General features: G+C 42.1%; 2 protein-coding genes across 3 annotated transcripts in view; both read left to right on the forward strand.

Annotated features, from left to right (window-relative positions):
* Positions 1 to 788: 788 nt before the first annotated feature.
* Positions 789 to 5601, forward strand: chmp6b (charged multivesicular body protein 6b). Its single transcript, XM_084342099.1, has 9 exons — positions 789 to 964; positions 1092 to 1179; positions 1765 to 1874; positions 2169 to 2256; positions 2341 to 2427; positions 2511 to 2576; positions 2689 to 2769; positions 2955 to 3027; positions 3338 to 5601. Exons 2-9 carry the CDS (start codon positions 1117 to 1119, stop codon positions 3385 to 3387), a joined length of 618 nt encoding a protein of 205 aa, XP_084198225.1. The 5' UTR covers positions 789 to 964; positions 1092 to 1116; the 3' UTR covers positions 3388 to 5601.
* Positions 5602 to 13284: 7683 nt separating this feature from the next.
* The window catches only part of baiap2b (BAR/IMD domain containing adaptor protein 2b), a 71003-nt gene continuing 65290 nt past the window's right edge, over positions 13285 to 18997 (forward strand). Inside the window, exon 1 of one of the 2 annotated variants that reach the window (XM_084341684.1) lies at positions 13285 to 13560. In XM_084341684.1, the coding sequence (XP_084197810.1) occupies positions 13486 to 13560 (75 nt within the window). In that variant the 5' untranslated portion in view covers positions 13285 to 13485. The remainder of the gene's footprint in view (positions 13561 to 18997) is intronic. The other variant, XM_084341683.1, reaches the window with a different exon arrangement.

An 18997-nucleotide genomic window follows, 5' to 3' on the forward strand; every position in this document is an offset into this window, starting at 1 on the left:
TTTTAGTAATAATACAGAAAGAACTGGGGTTCACATAACATGTATTTAGCCAATGCTTTTTAATCCAAAGTGATTTACAATAAGTGGATTCAACCCAGCAAATGCAAGAATCATGCAAATACAATAACTACATCAAATGAGCTACACTAGGTACACACTCTGTACACTACAACCTTAAGAGACAAACTAGAACCAGTAAGAGAAAGAGTAAATGATGATAGATGATATCAAGTTATTTAGACTATAAATCTATAAAGTTAATTCCATGATGCCATTATTATTATTATTATTATTATTATTATTATTATTATTATTTGGAAAAGGATTGAGTATACTTAGGTATTTTTGGGTTGTTTTCATTCTAGCAAAATGCAAAATGTAATAAAAAAAACACACTCAAAAAATAGTGAAATAATTGTCCGATTGTTTTATTGTTTCAAATAAGAAAAAATGAGTAAAACAAACAAAAAAATTGTTTCATCAAGAAAATGTTATTTTTACAGATAAGGTCATGTTACTGATACCTCTAAAGCATATTGATAATCACTGCAAACATCTGTTTGATTCCCAATTAACAGTTTACAACGATTACCTTGATCATTTCATGATAATGTCCAAGTTCGGTTACACGTTTGGGTATTTTATTTTGAAGCGGAAGTTACAGTATGGTTGTATTGACGCTAACTTAACTATTGATGTGCTGCAGTTCTGCTGTGTGACCACGAGAGGGCAGTGAAGACTCGTTGTTCAGCTTCAGGACACTCGCTGAGACTTCATTTAAACAAACTCGCGTCTTTTATTTCACACTCGACTCAGTTGTACGGAGCCTCATTAATGATCGACATCTAGTTTGAAGACTTAATAAAGGTCAATCTGCCACATCCTTAATTTTAATGACGTCCTTGTCGTGTCCGCCTCTCATTCCGCCAGGCTTTGTCCCTGCCCGGACACCGTCCTTCCTGATGTGGGTGTGGACACTTTCACAGATGACTACACAAATAATGGAGGAGAAGCGACACTAGTCTGCCTCTTACAAGTTAGAAAAACAGTTACAAATCGGACAAGTTTCACGTTTTTCTTCCTGGTTGCAGAGTGTAGCTGGGATGCTGTGTCAGGATGGGAAATCTTTTTGGAAAAAAGAAACAGACCCGAGTGACAGAACAAGACAAAGCGGTTTTGGTAAGTGTCACAGCTAGCTAACGTTAGCTAGCCGACTAAACTGTCAATATAAGCCTCGACACTGTACGTTCTGTCCTGTAACACAAGTCAGTCGCGCCAAACCGCTTTGACAAATGTGGTAATTAAACAACTTTGCGTATCAGTGATCGTACACACACAGCTCACACAACAAAACTTTACCATATTAGCTCTCTATAAGAAACTCTTCAGTTCGGCACGATTGTATCTCAAAAAATATACTTTTATTTTAACGTGTCGTGAACTAAATCTGATTCAACGGCACTTAACTCTTAACCACTAAAACCAAAATGGTGCTCAGCTACTTGTATGCCGATTTTATCCGAGGAGGATAACATAAATCTGGCCTCGCTTTTTTGTAAACATGTTTTACTACAGATGTTTAGATTGAAGCTACTGTGGACAGACAGACACAGAGCTGCAGTGAATAAACAAAGTCAGCTCGTTGTGTAGCACAACAAGAAGTTGGTGTGTGACACTAATAAATCAGTTTGAAGTGTGTCTGTGTGTAAGTGACAGGGTTGTGTACATGCGGTGTGTGCTCATGTGTCTGTTTCCTCATTACAGCAACTGAAACAGCAGAGAGATAAGCTGAGGCAGTATCAGAAGAGGATCAACCTGCAGCTGGAGAAGGAGAGGCTGTTGGCCAAGCAGCTGCTCAGAAATGGCAAAAAAGAGTGAGTGTACCTGAGATTACAGTGAAGTGAATGAGTGAAAACAGGAAAAGATCATTAATGATGAACTGAGCAGTTGTAATAGTTAAACAGATCAGTTCATCTGACCTGTTGATCCCTCTCAGACACATTTATCTTCTTTGGCGTCTGATGTTTTTCACACTGTTTCGGGGAGGATCATACAGAAATAAAGATCCGTGAACACTTTCACTTTGTCTAAAATGAAAGTAGCAGAGAAAAATCAGGCTGGATTTTGTGAAAGTGATTCTGATTTCACTCTCTTCGTGACTCAAACAGGAAAGCGCTCCTCCTGCTGAAGAAGAAGCGCTACCAGGAGCAACTTCTGGACAAGACGGAGAACCAGATAGGCAACCTGGAGCGCATGGTGAGCGATCAGAGGGTGTGGCTGACACGGTGTGAAGCAGCAGCAGCACGAAAGTGAAACTAACGGTTCTTCTGCTTATTTCAGGTTCAAGATCTGGAGTTTGCACAGATTGAGAGGAAAGTCATCGATGGGTTGAAAGTTGGAAATGATTGTCTGAAGAAAATGCACGAGGTAGGCGACGTAAATGCGTCACACCTTCTGCCTCGCCCTGTGTGTCACTGGTTATTGATGAGCTCTGGTTTTTCCCACGTTAGGTGATGTCTATTGAAGAAGTCGAACGGATCATGGATGAAACTCAAGACTCCATTGAGTACCAAAGGGTGAGTCGGAAACACAGGACTGTTTATTTCTTCCAGCCTGCAGATCAGATTATATGTCATCAAGTCGGACTCTGATTTCCATTATAAAGCTGTTGTTGTCGTCTCTCTGCAGCAAATAGACGAGATGCTCGCCGGCTCTTTAACACAAGAAGATGAAGATGCTGTGCTGGCTGAGCTGGAGGCCATAACTCAGGTGGGTCTAATCAGCATCACTGTTAGTGTGAGAACACTCAGGTGTTTGAAGTTTGAGTCTTCAGACATGAAACTGAAACAAACGTGATATCAGCGGCTCAGATGATCCCAAACAGAGCCGTCCTCTTTATTCTCTTCCCGATCCTGAGTTGTCTCTGATCTCTGGTCCTTTAAACTGTCCCTCAGGGAGACGTCGAGCTTCCTGAAGTTCCCTCAGAAGAGCTGCCTGAGGTCCCGGAGGCCTCCGAGGAGAAACCAGGTTTGTTCCCTCTCAGGATCTCTCTTCATTGGTTATAAGCCGCATGACCACATAACGAACCCACTTTTGTAGGCGCCCCATTGGCTGATACATGTGGATGTATGTGATTGATCGAACAGTTACTGTTGAGCCCTGCATAGTGTGAGAAGTGTTACACAAAACGATGGCTCTGGTATCGATCAGTACTCGATATCGGGCAGTGCTATCAGGAGAGTAAAAGTCAGAGCTTCTTCACACATTTCCAGTTGTCCTTCTCCACCTTCGTCTTCCTCGCTGCCTTTTGTAACTCTGTGAACCTGATCTGTTTCAGAGAGGGAGCGGCCCAGAAAGAAGCCGGAGCGAGAGCTGCTGGCTGCGTAGGAACCTGACTGACCTCCCTCAGCCGAGCTGCTGGAGCTGCTCCACAACACTCCGATCCTCCATCAACCTCCAACCACACAAACATTTGCTGGAGAGCTCTCTCTGCTCCTTCAGCGGCCTGCGATACAGTGACGGCAGTTTCTCTCAGATACTGGGCTTCCTTCATAACATCCAGCTGCTGTTCGTCCTCGTCTGCTGCAGGTGGACACCTGGAGACAGTCGGGACTGGTCCGCTGCAGGACTGAACCATGAAGACCTGTGACATCAGATACTTGTGCCTAACCTTCGAGTGTTCTTTATGTTCACCACTAAATCATTTTACACACATTAACTTATATTAAATGCATGTATGTGTTACTCATTTTATTTAATCAGATCGTCCTCATGGATCTTCTCTTATTGGATACATTTAAAATCTGTAAAGGGTCAGTTCACCCAAATTACAAAAAGACCTCGAGTTTAATCATGTTTTTCATTTGATTTGTCCAGATTTTAAGAAACTCGTCTCTAAGAAGAGTTACAGTCGCTTACAGTCGAATTGGCTGGAAATTCATTTGTGACGATTAAGGAAGTAAAACATAGATTTTTAATACTTTTCTTTTCTTTCCGGGGAAAACTATCACTCCACTGGATAATCCACAGATCTGTACAGTTTTTTTAAAATGTTATTTGTTCACTTTTCTACCAAAGAAATCTCCAAGGAAAATAGAAATCTTAAAATCCAACTGTAATGAAATAGTTTTGTTTCCCTGATTGGAAGTAGTTCAGTGTCAAAGTGTCACATTTAATGCGAAGGTTGTTGATCATGTTGAGTCAATGTTTATATAAATGAAATAACTGAGTCTGATTGAATTACTGCAGACGTAAATAAACCTTATGTGTTTAATCAGATTATAAAAAAAGTTTAAGAGACCGTCTACATGAACAAATTGTTTTTCAAGTGTTTGTTATTCAAGTATTTCTGTCTCCTGTAATAAATCACACATGTCGTTATTTAATTTATTGACGTTGACTCAACATGATAGAAAAAACGACATTAAATGTGACTTTACATTAAACAAATAAAATTAGATGGAAAATGTACGTGCCTCCCGTCTACACAGTAATTTACTGACAGTTCTCAGTCTGCTTAAATGGAGAATTTTCGTCAGTGGTCGAGTAAAAAAACGAAACAATGACTGTTGAGTTAACTTCTAATGAAGCTTGTGGTATTTTCAGGCAGTTTTAAAGCGATCAGAGGCACTGAAGTCGTCAAAATCCTTTCTTGAATAGTAATAAACCGTCATGTTTGCTCGATGAAGACCGCCTGAGTTGACACGTGTTGGTTTCTTCATGAGTCAGAAGATTTTCAGGAATTATTATCAGTGTTCCTGTCATGCTGCCAACCAACACCACAGACTTTAATGTTAAGTCAGCTGGGCAGTCATTGTTTTGTGGTTTCTATTGACAGTAAACTTACAGAAACATGTTAATGACTAAATGTCATTTCAGTTAACAAATGAAACCAAAGCTGTCTGCACCTCCACACAGCAGGATTGAGTGGTTTTCTTGGAGTTTTGGTGAACTGGCCCTTTAAGACAGACATGATAAAAACATAACCTCTCTTCAGTCCAGGCCTCGTCTGACTCAGACTCACAGCTTCGCTCTCATACAACTTATTTGACCCTAAACTGGGACTTTTTTTCGAAAGTACCCAAACACAAGCAGCTGTTTCGCAGAATATTCTCTCGTCTGACCCCTTTTCAAGCAGCTTACCTCATCTAATTCTCCGCTCCCCTTGTGGATTAGTTCAGTGTCATTGGAGAAAGGGCTAATCATATTGTCTGTGGGTTTACCTATGAAGCCCAGACAACAGTAGTTAATCTCTCCGAGGCAGAACCTGGATCTTTACCCACTGAGTATTATCAGCGCAGGCCTGTAATTATTTTACTGTGCATATCGTGCTCAGATTCAACTTGTATAGATCTGCGTTAAGTTGCAGCAAAATGATGACCTACATTCGTGAGGCTTAGGCTTGTGTATCTTTGAAGATCTATCTAACTAATCTGTAAATCAGTTAATCTCGCAGACAGAAAACACTGATGACTAATTGTGTCAGGCTGCACCCGTCATTTCATCAGTACAGCGTCAAAGTAGTCGTCTTAAATTGAAATTGTACCTCTCTGTATCTATCATGTACATTGTTTTTACAATAAAAGTGTTTTTTTATTGTCATACGTTGTCGCATCACAGCGGCTCATAATTTAGATGTACCGTCTCTGAACACAAGGTGGCGACAAATGTTTTCTCAAGCGTCCTGTGAGGGCCGGTGACTCAGTTTGAGTCGGCATGCAGAATTTATTACATGGCAAAAATAGCAGTAATGCTACAGTGAGACTGTTTTTTGGAGAACAGTGTGAAGCTTTGTGTCAAACTTTCCTGTTTCAACCTGACGATGGCTCTTTGCAAAAAGCTCCTTAAGAAATGAGTTCTCCCTCCACAAAGCCCGGACCTCAACTCCATCCAACACCTCCAGGAGCCAGACCTCACCACCCAGCGCCACCGGTGGATTTCATTAATGCTGTTATGGCCGAATCAGACAAAACCTCTGCAGCCAGGCTCCAAATAAAAGTCTGAAACCAGAAGGCCGGAAGCTGTTAAAGGGACAGTTCACATCAAAATCAAAAATACATATTTGTCCTCTTACCTGTAGTGCTTTTTTATCTATCTAGACTGTTTTGTTGTGAGTTACAGAGTTTTGGAGATATTGGGAAAGTCTTGCCACTCGGCAGCCATCTTTACAGTTATTTGGGGGTATGGAGACCATTTAAATGAATAGGAAGAGAGCCATAACTTTACGTTCAATCGTCACTAGGACTTAAAAATGGCATGTATAGAATTGTCATTCAAATCTGTTAAAAAACGCTTAAAAAGGTTCATTAATTTTGCCCCAAAATAAGGTTTAAAATACTTTTTTTCTCACGTCATACTTCTACTACACATGCACAAAGTTTAATTTAAAAATCCTGACTGCTGCGATTTGACGCCGTCACCTCATCTCTTTAGTTTAAGTGAGTTTAATGTCTAATATTTGAATAACCTCACATTTCTTGGTAATCATGTGCATTAGCATATCATCCTCACCCTTGCCTCAGAAGGCCCTCTACATCCACACCAAATGAAACATGAACCTCTGTCTTATCCTCAATTGTGCGCTCGCGTTGGTGCACAAAAAGGATTGACTGATATGTTTCCCAGTTCAGCTGTGATACAGATGGCGATTGGCTTTTGTGGGAAAGGGGCAGGATTTGTGTCATATAGCCGCCATCGCTGGCGTTACACAGTTTTCTGTTCAAAATGCTTCATATGGTTTGTCTCATATCTTATAGCATCTCTGCTCTCGTCCGTGAGAGATGTGTGCTTCCTTCTGCACAGTGATACAAAAAAAGAGATTTCTGACATGAAACTTCTCACAACAAGGTCTGTGGATTATCTTGAGTAACCAGGGGTCCGTTTCACAAAGCAGGTTTAGTGAAAACTCTGAGTCTGTTAACCCTGAAATGAGGGAAACTCTGAGTTTTCCGTTTCACAAAGGGAGGTAACTCAAACCAGAGAAAGAGGGGTAACTCTAGCCTGTTTCACAGAGAGAGGTAACTTAAGCTCTCGGTCAGTTACCATGGTAACATGCTCTATGAACCTAACCTGGTCGGGACCAGGTTTTTCTCAACAAACCTTGAGTTTCTCTCTGTCTCCGCCCTCTTTCAGCCACACACGTATTTGATTTCCTCATTCATTCAGTCAGCAGGCGAGTTTTGGCGTAATATAGTTCTGCCGTCTGTTTTTTGAGAAAATCATTGCAAAAATCAGTCAGTAGGCGACATTAGAAGTTGTATTAGGTGGCGACTATTTTCACTACCATGGCATGTCCTTTTGATAATGATCCCGTGGATGAAGGTGCAGCATTACTGCGCAGAGAATTAAATATTCGTCGGGAGATGATTATCAGACCGCGCATAGATGTTCTTGCATTTCCAGACAATTATCTTTTTGAGCGGTCCGTTTCACGTCACAGTCCATCATTTACATACACAACCTAATCCGTCCTTACATTTCCAACATTACCAACCGAAGTCATGCTCTCACATCCCAGCAGATATTGTGTGTTGCGCTGCGCTTTTTTGCAAATGGGAGTTTTTTATACAACGTCGGAGATGCAGAGCACTTTACAAAAGTAAAAAAAAGTCATGAAAGGGAAATAAATATTTTTATGAATAGGCTTAAAATATATAGATAGTTCTAGGCATATTACATTTTATTAAAGCACTTGTGTCTTGGGGGGTAGCTCAGAGGATGAGCTCAGCCACTGGCCTTCCTAAATTCTGGCTTAGGGCTCTGGCTCTGCCTCTGTTAGAGGTGGCGGTGCTGGGCCACCACCCGTTTTACGGGCATCTGCTTTCTTTCTGTTGGCTGAGTAGAAGTCTGTGTTAGTTTAAATAGGCTTAATTCTTTAACAGAACATGATGTAGATGAGAAGACAATTATGTGTGTGAAAACAGCATTATGTTGGGGATAAAACAACTGTACAGTCAAACAGCCACTTAATATTTACTTTACAACGTAAAACATGATCAAAATGAGGTACCCCGTGAGATTATGCCGAGGTCTCACCTGTTTGAACAATGTTTTTATGTTTCATCTTAAGCTGCTTACACTTCCTTCTAAAAACGTGCTCAAACTCACCATATGAGCGCATTAATAAAAAAAACGTAGCCCTCCTCTTCTCCGTTGCCATGGTGACTCGTCGAATCGGGGCTCCATTGACGCTGTCTTTTTAGACTTGTGGCGCACGCGCTTAACTCCAGGTGAAACTACTCCGAGTTGATCAAACTAACTCAAATCAGCTGTTCTGGAACCGAAAACTCAGAGTTTTCTATCTCAGAGTAGATCAACTCAGAGTTCAAGGTTAGACTCAGAGTTTGTTGAACCTGCTTTGTGAAACGGACCCCTGGTCATGATTTCTGGAAAGGGATTTTCCAGAAATGTGATTTTGTTTTTTACGAGTTGAGCACCACAAACTGTGCCATCAGCTCCATTACATTGGAGAGAAGGCAGACTTATCTACTGCCAATATCTCCAAAACTTGGCAACCCACAACAAAACAATCTAGATGGGTAAACAGCACCACAGATAAGAGGAAATACTGTGTATGTGTTTGGTTATTGGGTGAACTGTCCCTTTAAGTGAGCATTCGTGGTTTTTACATAAAAATCCCATGTGGGTGTGATGAGTGTCCACATACCGTCCATCTGTAAACGTGTATACGCAAGATTTTATTTACAAATGAAGATAATGGAGTCGAGATGCAGAAGCTTTTCTTTCTGTTTCTCTTTCTGGCATTTCTTTGTCAGATGAGAGGTTTAAATAAAGCTTATTCAACTACAGGACAAACAGCAGCGGAGACGAGGACACTGAATGTTCCTATTTATGACCTTGAAGTGTACCTGAAAAAAAAACCCCTTCGTATTGACTCTCCATTGTTCAAGAGTCCTGCGAGGCTGAAATAGCCTGATTTGGTGTCTTTATGAACATCCACTTCACAGTGATGCACTCTTTTTGAATGGACGGGCTCCCATTCTGCAGCTGACTGTGCACTACAAGCTCATTGGTGCTGTGTGGGAGTGGGCGACGCACACAGACAACAACCTGAATGTCAGAGCGCCGCGCTGATGAATCACGGACGATGGTGAGTAGGACGAGCATGAAGGGGAGATCAAATGCTGCTGAATGGATGGATTCAGGTATGTAGGTGTGTGTGTGTCCTGCCCACCCAGATTCATGCCTACCTGCGTACACCTCCACTGTGCGCTGAATATACACAGGAGGAACTGTTTTGTCAAGTCACGTAAGTGTTCAGAAATAAATTGTAAGTCGTTCAGGTCTATAAATGCTGACCATTTACTGCATCCTGGACTGTTTTTGCTTTCACATCTTAATCAGCGGCCTGAAGAATAAGCTCCTGAACTTTTGACCGTTTGAGTCTAACAACGTACCATTGTTGCAAATCATTCCCCATCTTTCTCTGCCCTCATTTCCTGTCATCTTACACCTGTTTGCTATCAAATAAAGGCATAAATAACCAACACAAAGTCTTTAAGGAGTCATGTTTCAATCTAGTTTGTTTAGATGACCAGTGTGTAGGATTTAGGGAGCTTTAGGAGCAGAAATGGTAATATTATTTTTATCTTGTCATTCATCTGAGACAAAGAATCGTTGTCTTTTGTTTCCTCAGAATGAGACTTTGTCGGCCATGTTGCACCTTTATGTTTCTACGGTGGCCCAGAAGTTACAAACCAAACACTGTCGAGGGTGAAACACGGAGTTTTCCACTGAATACTAAAAAATCTACCTTTAAAAATGTACAAAAACCAAAGTGGTAAAATGACAAGTTGGGGTTTCTATTTCTTGACCAGGTGCAGTGACTTCCAGGGCAGCCAGGCTAGCTGTTTCCCCCTGTTTACAGTCTTTATGCTAAGCTATGCTAACCAAATTCTGGCTGTAGCTGTAGAGAAATATCTGTACAGGGAGGTCAGAGATGGACGTTTGGGTTAAACAAGCACGGACGTGAAGGTATGTTTGAAACTAAAGTTAACGTAGTGATTTTAACCCAAACCATCCAACAACATTCGTGAACCTAACCACGTAGTTTTCTCACCCTAACCTAACCAAACTGCAACGGCCATAATATTTTGGGAATAGTGATATATTTAATTTAATTTGGTCACTGGCAATCAATCTATTCACTTGTTTAGATATCAGGATGTGTTAGACATTAGTTATCAGTCTTCTAATCTAATTATTGTAAGAAAGTGAATAAGCATCTGTCAAAATATTGAATATTGCTTTGAGGATGTGTAAAGTCCTAATGTTCATGACTTGAACCTGTCTTCCTGTCTTTCTTTCTACAGGGTTGTGTGAAGGTGAAGATCAGTTCATGTTCAGTTCAGGACATGTAGGGCCAAGTCCTTGAGGGCAAGTCTGGGTCAGGTCACAAGTAACGTCTCAAGTCCTAGTTTGTGACTTGACTCGTGTCTAAGGTTTCTGAATGCTGACAACTAAGATGTGTTAATTTTCATGAGATCAAATCATTTTATTGCACAGACCTAATGATTATTTATTCAAGCTGTGCACCTGTTGCTGCTTTAATATGTTTTTAATTCGAGGCTTGTTTTCTTCTCTACAGTCCTCATTTTTGCGACTTAAAGCCCGACTTGAGTCTCATGTCTGCAGCTCTGCTCATTACTGGAACTAACCATAATTAACAACCATTATCTTAATTTATTTCTCTATAATTATACTTCGAGATGGATTGGCATTCATCAGCAAACATAATTGAAGCCCACATTGAGTTGTGCAAACTAATTGTGGGGATTGAATTCTCACAGAGGAGTAAATCAATAGCTTGCTGACAGTGAGAATGTTGCTGTTTGCTCTGGTGAAGACCAAACATGCCTGATTGATTTTCACTAACCGTCTGCAGTTTGGTCTCCTCAGGATCTGCTTTAATTAGATGTGACAGTAAAAAAAAACAGTCTGTTCTCATAGTGAGCTGAGGTTACACTTTATTATGCCCGCTGCCACCGGCCCTAAAATATCTCATCTGTTTTATCCCTTTGAAAAAATGTGTTGCCGAATAAAAAAGGCATGACTGTCCCCTCTCTCTGTCTGTCTGGTCTTCTGTCATCTTCTGCTTTGTCCCTGTTTCATAAATTGTCATTGAAAGGGCTTCAGATCGTGATGTGCTAAGATGTGTGGGATTCCCCAACCCACCACACAAGGCTTTGTAATCCAAGAAAAATGTGGCTGCATCCCACTCACACCAACCAGAGCCCACTCAGCCAAGAGGAGTGGAGCCACACAGCTTCAGAGCAGGGTAAACACACGTTTAACGCTCATCTCCGGGTCTAATAAATGTTGCATTGTCAACAAAAAATACCAAGTGGATAATCTCAGCTACTGGATACAAATTAGTAAAATAATTAACAGCCCAGAGCACCACAAACACTTCTAACGCCAAAGAGTTTCATCAATATTACAGTGATTTAATGTTTTTGTAGATGAAACCATAGTGAATACATGTGGGTTCTGGTCCAGGTTCTGTATGGAGCTGCTCAGTCAGGTCCTCTGAATGGTTGTAGCAGAGGCAGCGGCGTGGGCAGCGTGTGACACAACGGAGGGGGCGTGGCTTGTTTAAATGTTATGCTGCATTCAGGGACTCATCGTAAAGCACCAGGATCTCAAGGTCTCACTTTCTGAGGCTTTTGGTCAGAGTTAGTTAGTAATAATAAGGATGTGAGGACGGTGGCTCGGCAGAAGGGAAAACATTATGGAGAATAATCGATGTTTGAGTTAAATTATTAAGAACACGTGATAACTATAAACAACTAATAGGCTAACAGCATCATGAGAAAGTCCAGTTCATGCGACTACAAGTCTTTGGTATTTTGGCTTTCCACTCTGAATACATTTGAGAAAATGCCAAAAGATAGTCTGTCCTGCACATCTGAATATGTGATAGGTATTTGGTTATTTCTTATTTATTTTTTAACAGGGAAGATGGCCACATGGTCAGGGTAAGGGTTTTAAAAGACACTTGGTCTGGGGCTGTAATTCAGCATCACAAACACTACTGAATGAACACATGAATATTATGGGAACCCTACAGGCAGCAGTGTGTCTCTGACCTTCTCACGTCCATGACGTCATGTTGTCACCTCTCACTGTGATCTTCAGGACCATACTTCAGCACCATGGACAGCACCTTGGGTTTATCAATACACAGCACGGTGAGGTTAATGATACGTCAGAGCCACAGTCAGGAACATTATCCAACTGTCACAACCCTCAGTCAGATAAAGGACCAATGAGTCAGTGTCTTGTTTACCTCTGGTGTAGGTTATTTAATCATTTATGATGTTTCGGTTGTGTTGGTATCTGAAGAAGGTTGAGTCGACCGAAATGTCAAAATAAAGTACGATTCCAGGTGTCCAATCATGTGCCATGAAGACCAGTGAAATCTCCTGGATTACCTGGTTGGAAAGACAACCTGCAGACTCTTGGCATAGGTGAGGCTGTCTTACCTTTATCTGGGCAAAACAGGCAACTGTCTCCCAGAACTCCTGGGCCTTCAAGGTCCAGTCCTAATGTATGTCATGGTTTAATCGCAAAAAACATAGATACAAAATATGCACCACTGATGATAAGGCCCTGTCCTGAAGAGGGTCCAGTTTCTGGCTTCATTAGTAAAGGTCCCATGTTGTAGAGAGTAACATTTCCATTTAACACTTCAAACGGAGAACGTCAGTAACGTTGATGTTTTCTTGATGTGGACAAAAGTGGTCGTGTTTCTACTGTCAAAACCACAAAATATAATGTCAGAAAGAAAATCATCTAAAGAAAAATCTCCTCCTGCTTCTTTTTAACTGGCTTTGCACTAATCACAGTAACACCGGCTCTTTCAGTCTGCACGCAGACGTGAAGAAAAACTAAATAGAAACAGTTCATCTTCTCACTGATGGTCTTGATGCTCATGTAGGACATACAGAGGCATCAGTGTAAAACTGAGACTGTTTCATAACCAGTTAAAACTACCTGTAGTAGCTTTAAATAAACTATCAGCGTGAACCTGTGGCCAGGCAGCATCTTAGCTTAGAAAAACTGTACAATGGGGAGTTGATGGAGGCCCAGCCCATGTTTTCTCCTTGGTAAACCATAAAGTAAACCATATTGCTGACACTTGCCTCGGTCCCATCTCCTCTTGAGGGTTCTCAGACCCTAAGTTCCTGTATTTCCCACCGCCCGTGAAGGCAGCACCGCCCCTCTCGGAGTGAGTCCGCCTCTGCGCTCCGACGAGAGGCGCCGGCTGACTGAGTGGCTGCGTGGGGAGCCGGTGTGGGCGCAGCGGAGGACTTTCCTATAAAAGCAGGGATCCCACGGTCAGACGAGCTCGTCTCTCTCAGTCACCGCAGACAGGAGCCGCCATCCCCGCGCCGACAGCTGTCTCGTTTCTCCCGTCACTGTGCGGAAAATCATCTCAACCTCACCCAAAGGAAATCTTAGTCTATGGTTCTGACTGACGTTCCTACAAGGATGTCCCGGACCGACGAGGTGCACCGTATAACGGAGAATGTCTACAAGGTAAGACGCACAGTTTGGTTCAGTTTGTTTCCGCCGCCGCTGACCGCGCGTCCTCCTGCCGCGGAGGGACACCTGCTGCACCGGTGCACGGATGAGCAGAGGACGCTGGTAGAGGACAGACAGCGGATAACTTTGTCTCAGTTGACCCGAGAGGTGTCTCAGCGTGTGTATGGCCACGCGTGGTAGCACAGCTGGCTCTGTATGCTGTGAAGTGTGTTAGTGATGAAGAGATGATGATGACCGGGAGACACCAGGGAGGCATCGATTCTGGAAAATATCCCTGATAATCAAATCCTCGTGGTAGAAGCTCATAGAGATTGATGTCAGTCTACAAAGGCAGCTGAGTATTTAGTCTATAAAATGTCAAAAATGTTTAAAGCAATTAGAGACAAACGACGAGCAATATCAAGTGTAAACAATTAACAGAACTGTGATCGATTAATTGGCTGGATGTGGACTAATTGATCCTTTCTAGCACCAGTGAATCCACTCCGGCAGCGTCCAACCTCCCCTCTGCCTCTGCCTCTGCTCACAGTGCTTCATTTTCAACAGTGGTGCGAGTCAGACATGTTAAATTTCACCTGCTCCACCTGACAGTTTGCTCCAGGGCAGTTCAGTTCAAGTTGCAGAGGAGAGGCTGTCACCACCGGGAGGGAAACTACTGGGAGCAGCTGGACTAGACTTTAACTCGCTGAATGGGGGCAGAGCATCAATGTTGATCCAAAATGTTTCTACTAATCTTCATAGATAGTTACTTTGCGTCACCTGGACCACATATTGGAATTAAGATGCCAGGATGAGTTCAGGTACAGTCACAGTGAGATGGCAGGTCAGAAGGAGAAAAGCTCATCGCTCAAACTTCTATGTTGACTGAACGGATCACCTTGCTCTTGTTGAAACTCGAGAGCCAAAAGGTGACAAATGCTCAGGTCATCCATTGTTATTTCCACAACAAAGCTCCTCTTCAGCAGAGAGGCAGGCGGCGGCGGCGACGGCGGCGGTGGAGAGGTGTTACTCTTCAGTCTCACTGCACTCAGGGCAGCTCTCCAGGCGAGGTAAATTTCAGCAGCGGAAGTACAGCGAGGGTTTTCTCTTTTATTACAGGAAACTTGTCACCGTTCCACACTCCAACACTCGGAGAGCTCGGATGCCTAAAAGCATTTTCGTATATAGGAGGTGTTGGTGGATGCAGGAGGAGAAGAAAAGGCCACGAGTGCTCACAGAGCCAAAGATGTGTCTGAGGAGGTCAGGTCAGGGAGAGGTCATGGTTGTGTGGCAGAGGCAGGATGGTTGAACTGTGATGGGAGTCGTTTCAGATTGTGGCCGACTGCATGAAAACACACAAACGCACTTGCTCTTTCTTTGAAAAGGCTCTAATGAGGGATCAATGGTACACAAGGAGTAGGCGCCTGATGTTGTGACCTGTGGGAGGTTTCTTTGGATCGTTAATGAGTGGTGAGAAACCACAGCGAGGAGGAGGAGGAGGAGGTGGAGGAGGTGGAGGAAGACGATGGAGCAGAGAAGAGACAGAATCTGCTATAATGTGAATGGACGCTGGTACTCTAGAGTCCTTACACCTGCAATCAGTTAGCATATCTGCACTTCAGGTTTCCTCGTCCTGAAGCCGGTGGGTTTTCAGGTAAATGTCTGACATAAGGTCCTTGTGTAACACAAGCTGAAGAGATTTTCACGTTTTGTTCAACAACGTAAAATACGTCATCCCTGCAGCGCTCTATATGGTTGATTAAGTGATTAATTGATTGACAAAATTAATGGGGATGATAACTGATTTGTTTAAGTCGTCTATCAAGAAATGCATGAAAGACATTTTGTTTCCAGCTTCTCCAATGTGAGGATTTCTTGCTTTTCTTTGTTGTTTGTCACTATAAATCAAGTCTCTTCGGCTTCTGGACTGTTGCCAGGCAAAACGGGCTATTTGGAGACGCTACCTTGGGCTCTGGGAAGTTGTGATGGGTAGAGGTGCAACCATTAGACGATCCAAGTAAAAGTAATTGCCAGCTATTTTAATAATCGAGCAATTGTTTCGGTCAGTTTTCAAGCAAAGATATCAAATGCTTGCTGGTTCTTAAATGTGAGGTTGCTGATTTTCTTTGTCATTCGTGAAGGTAAATAAAGAGTCTTTGGGGTTTTTGGACTGTTGGTTGGACAAAAGAAGCAGTTTGAAGATGTCACTTTGGGCTGTGGGAGATTTTGAAGAACAATCTTGACAATCTTTTGACATTTTACTGACTAAATGATAAGTTATTGTGAAAGTAATTGCCATAGATTAATCGATAATGTAAATGAGCAGTAGTTGCAGCCCTTGTGATGGGCATTTTTCACTATTGTCTGACATTTAATCGACTAAAGGATTCACTGGAAACCTAAAGCCGGATTAATCAATAAAAACATGACCATTAGTTGAAGCTCCACTGAAAAGAAGGTTGAGAAGGAAAACACAAGAGGATGAAAAGCTGTCAGCAAGAGGACGCTCTGCTGTAAAGAGTCGGGTATGAAAATGCCATCATGCAGAAATGCAGCAGTGGGGTTTCTTCCTGTCATCAGCAGGCCGTATCATTATGGAGTCAGCAGGAGCGAGGAGAAGCAGAGTGCCGCTGCCAGTTTGACCCACTGCTGGGTGCTACTGCTGCTCGCTCCTGTGGCAATCGGTGCTGCAGTGGTGGAGGCCCCCGGGGTGTTTTTGAACCGATACGATGAGGTAGCTCAGCTTTGTCCTGGGCTGTGTTTAGAGAAACTAACAGGTCTTTATTAATTCATCAAAGGCGCAGAAGATGAAGAGGCCCAGAGGTGCCAGCTCCCATTAGATAACACTCAGGTCTGTTTCTCCACCGAGGAGGGAAGGTAGAGACGACAAATGTCAGCGATTAAATCATCTCGCATCAGGGACATCAATTACAGAACACAATATCAAAATAAAGTGTCGAGCAGAAAAATACTCTGAGTGCATTTCTCTGCCAAGGCTGCTCAGACCATATTCAACTTAACTGCCAGAAAATGTTTGTGAACTTTTAATCCGCAGTAACGGCAGGTCTGAATCTACATCAGAGACGTATGTTCACCTCCATCCTGTCTGAAGAAATAGGGTTTTCTTACAGAGTCATGAACATTGACTCGTAGCCATCTTTTTACAAGTAAAATGCTGCCTCAGAATTAATTGTATGATTTGATTTAAATGGCTCAGTGGGTAATAATGAATGGCTAAGAGAAAAATGGCTACCAGATATTGGAAGAAAAAAAGTCACCTATGATGAGTCAAAAAACAGCAGGACTCCTCAAAATGGTTTATGCACCAACTCTGCTTAATATTGGACGAAATGTGTATTATTAAAAAAATAAATAAAACGTCTGTCTGAAAATTGGCGTAGCCTGTACCGAAATAATATTGTTAATAAGTAATCCTGGCAAAAATGTTTTGCTCTTCTCTCGGTGTTTATTAGTTTTGAATCAAATTTAATTGTTTTAACGGCCAAATGACGGCAAAAAATATCTGTGATACAACAACCCAATCGCCAGAGTAAATGTTGGCAGTGCGTGTTCCTGCATACCACGAATTTGCTTCCTTATGTTGCAACTTTACATTTATTTAGATTTTTTTCTACTTTATATGTATTTAAACACTGTGCTTATGATCTGGTTAGGTTTAGGCACAAACAGTTGATCAGGGTTAGGAAAAGATCATGTTTTGACTTAAAATACAAATTTTTTGCACCAATTTTTGCACATAAAAGTATCCAGCGGTGTCACACTTACAAATGTCTAAACAAAATCCCACTGGGTTGGCAGCCTCACCTGTAACGAGAATAACAACAAGATTTGATATTTTAATCATTCTCCTCGGCAGCTACCATTGAGCACGGAGGCTTCTTCAGATGATTACAAGCAGGGAAAGAGTTTGTTTTAATTATTTCAGAGTGCTTTTAACTATATGAACCGAGCATAATGACCCTTCTCCGGTTAAACACTGATTTTGTTTTCCAGCAGCTCCGCATGCTGTTTGTTGTCTTTGTTTGTTCGACTATTAACTGCCAGAATACAATAACTCAACAACAGAGGACCGAAGCCATAACCCCACAGAGATGCTGAATGTAATTTTGGATGACTCACACAGGCGGATGCGAGCGTGTGTGGGCAGTGTCTCACGACTGCGTATGTGTGTTTAGCCTGTTTGTCAGCACCCATACTGTACTGTAGAGCGGCTGGCACTGGATCTGGCTCGGTAATGTGTCGCAATTTTCCACCAGAAGATGCAGATAATGAAAGAAATTCCCCGTTGGGTGTGTACTGAGGCGTCAAAGTAAAACATCCCTCTGGATTCAGTTCGCTGAAGTTTGAGATGCTGCACAGAGATGTGTGTGTCACCCCCTGTCAGTGTGGGTAAACAGTTTCCTCAGGTTGTTGTGGTTGCTGAACAAGCACCATCTGTATGTTTGTTTAGGAGCGTATTCAGCCAAGTGTTGTAATCCCAACAGTGCTGCAGGCTACGTTTGTTGAATGTAGCTCGGGTGTCAGGGCAAGGCTGGTTTCAGTTGTGGTTGATGGAAGGAGTGGATTTAAGATGGATCAGCCGGTCAGTTGATTGATTATCGCGCTTTCTTTGTTCTGTTTGTGTGTTTATGTCCTTCTGTCTTCCATCCTTCTCGTCCTCCTCCAGCTCCTCATGGAGGATCTTGACGTGTTCAAGGCCAGATGATAATCATTGATGATCTGGTCTATTATGGTATATGGAAATTTAGGTTGTGATTGCTATATACATCGGTGTATAGTACTTTTTCTTAAGAGTAAACAAATAAACTGCTTATTTAAAAATAACCAGATGGGAATGTCAGTTTTTCGATAATTCAGTGGAAGAGCCCGATGGTACTCGATTTTTGGGGCCTATATCAGCCAATATACATATTTTTTGCAATGATTCCTCAGTTGTGGTTATCAGACACTTTGGGGCAAAGATATGTGACAGAGACAGGATATTTTCAGTTTAACAGTGAACTATCATTTTAGGCTGATATTGTCTAAGATGATCTCAGTGCACTGAAATGGTTTTATACGTCACTGAGAATTTAATAATCATGAATTACCCCAAGAATCTTTTTTTTTTTGCTTTATAATCTCTACAAAACTTTTCATATTGGACAACATACAAGCCAATACTGACATATCTGTGACAGGCCAATATCAGCCATTAATATTGGCCAACCAGTGTATCTGTCAGGCTCTATTCATCGGATTAAATGCCAAAATAACACTTTGGACATGCGTCAAATCGGTGAAAATCCAACATTGCCATTGATCAATCCTGCTGTTTGAGCTGCAACTTTCACTAATCTTTGATTTATCTGCAAATTAGTTGTGTATTAATGTAAAAGTACCTCTGGGCGGTAGTGATCCAGATTCACTGTCTCTCATTGTGAAACTTGTT

The sequence above is a fragment of the Pagrus pagrus genome (genome assembly GCF_965226575.1).
Source record: "Pagrus pagrus genome assembly, chromosome: 21".
In the NCBI taxonomy this organism is placed as follows: Eukaryota; Metazoa; Chordata; class Actinopteri; order Spariformes; family Sparidae; genus Pagrus; species Pagrus pagrus.

Excerpts from the sequence above, each read along its gene's own strand:
- chmp6b (XM_084342099.1), top strand. The coding sequence starts at position 1,117 with ATGGGAAATCTTTTTGGAAAAAAGAAACAGACCCGAGTGACAGAACAA. Across the intron at positions 2,428-2,510 it reads GTCTGAAGAAAATGCACGAG|GTGATGTCTATTGAAGAAGT; the intron begins GTAGGCGACGTA and ends TTCCCACGTTAG. Across the intron at positions 3,028-3,337 it reads GGCCTCCGAGGAGAAACCAG|AGAGGGAGCGGCCCAGAAAG; the intron begins GTTTGTTCCCTC and ends GATCTGTTTCAG.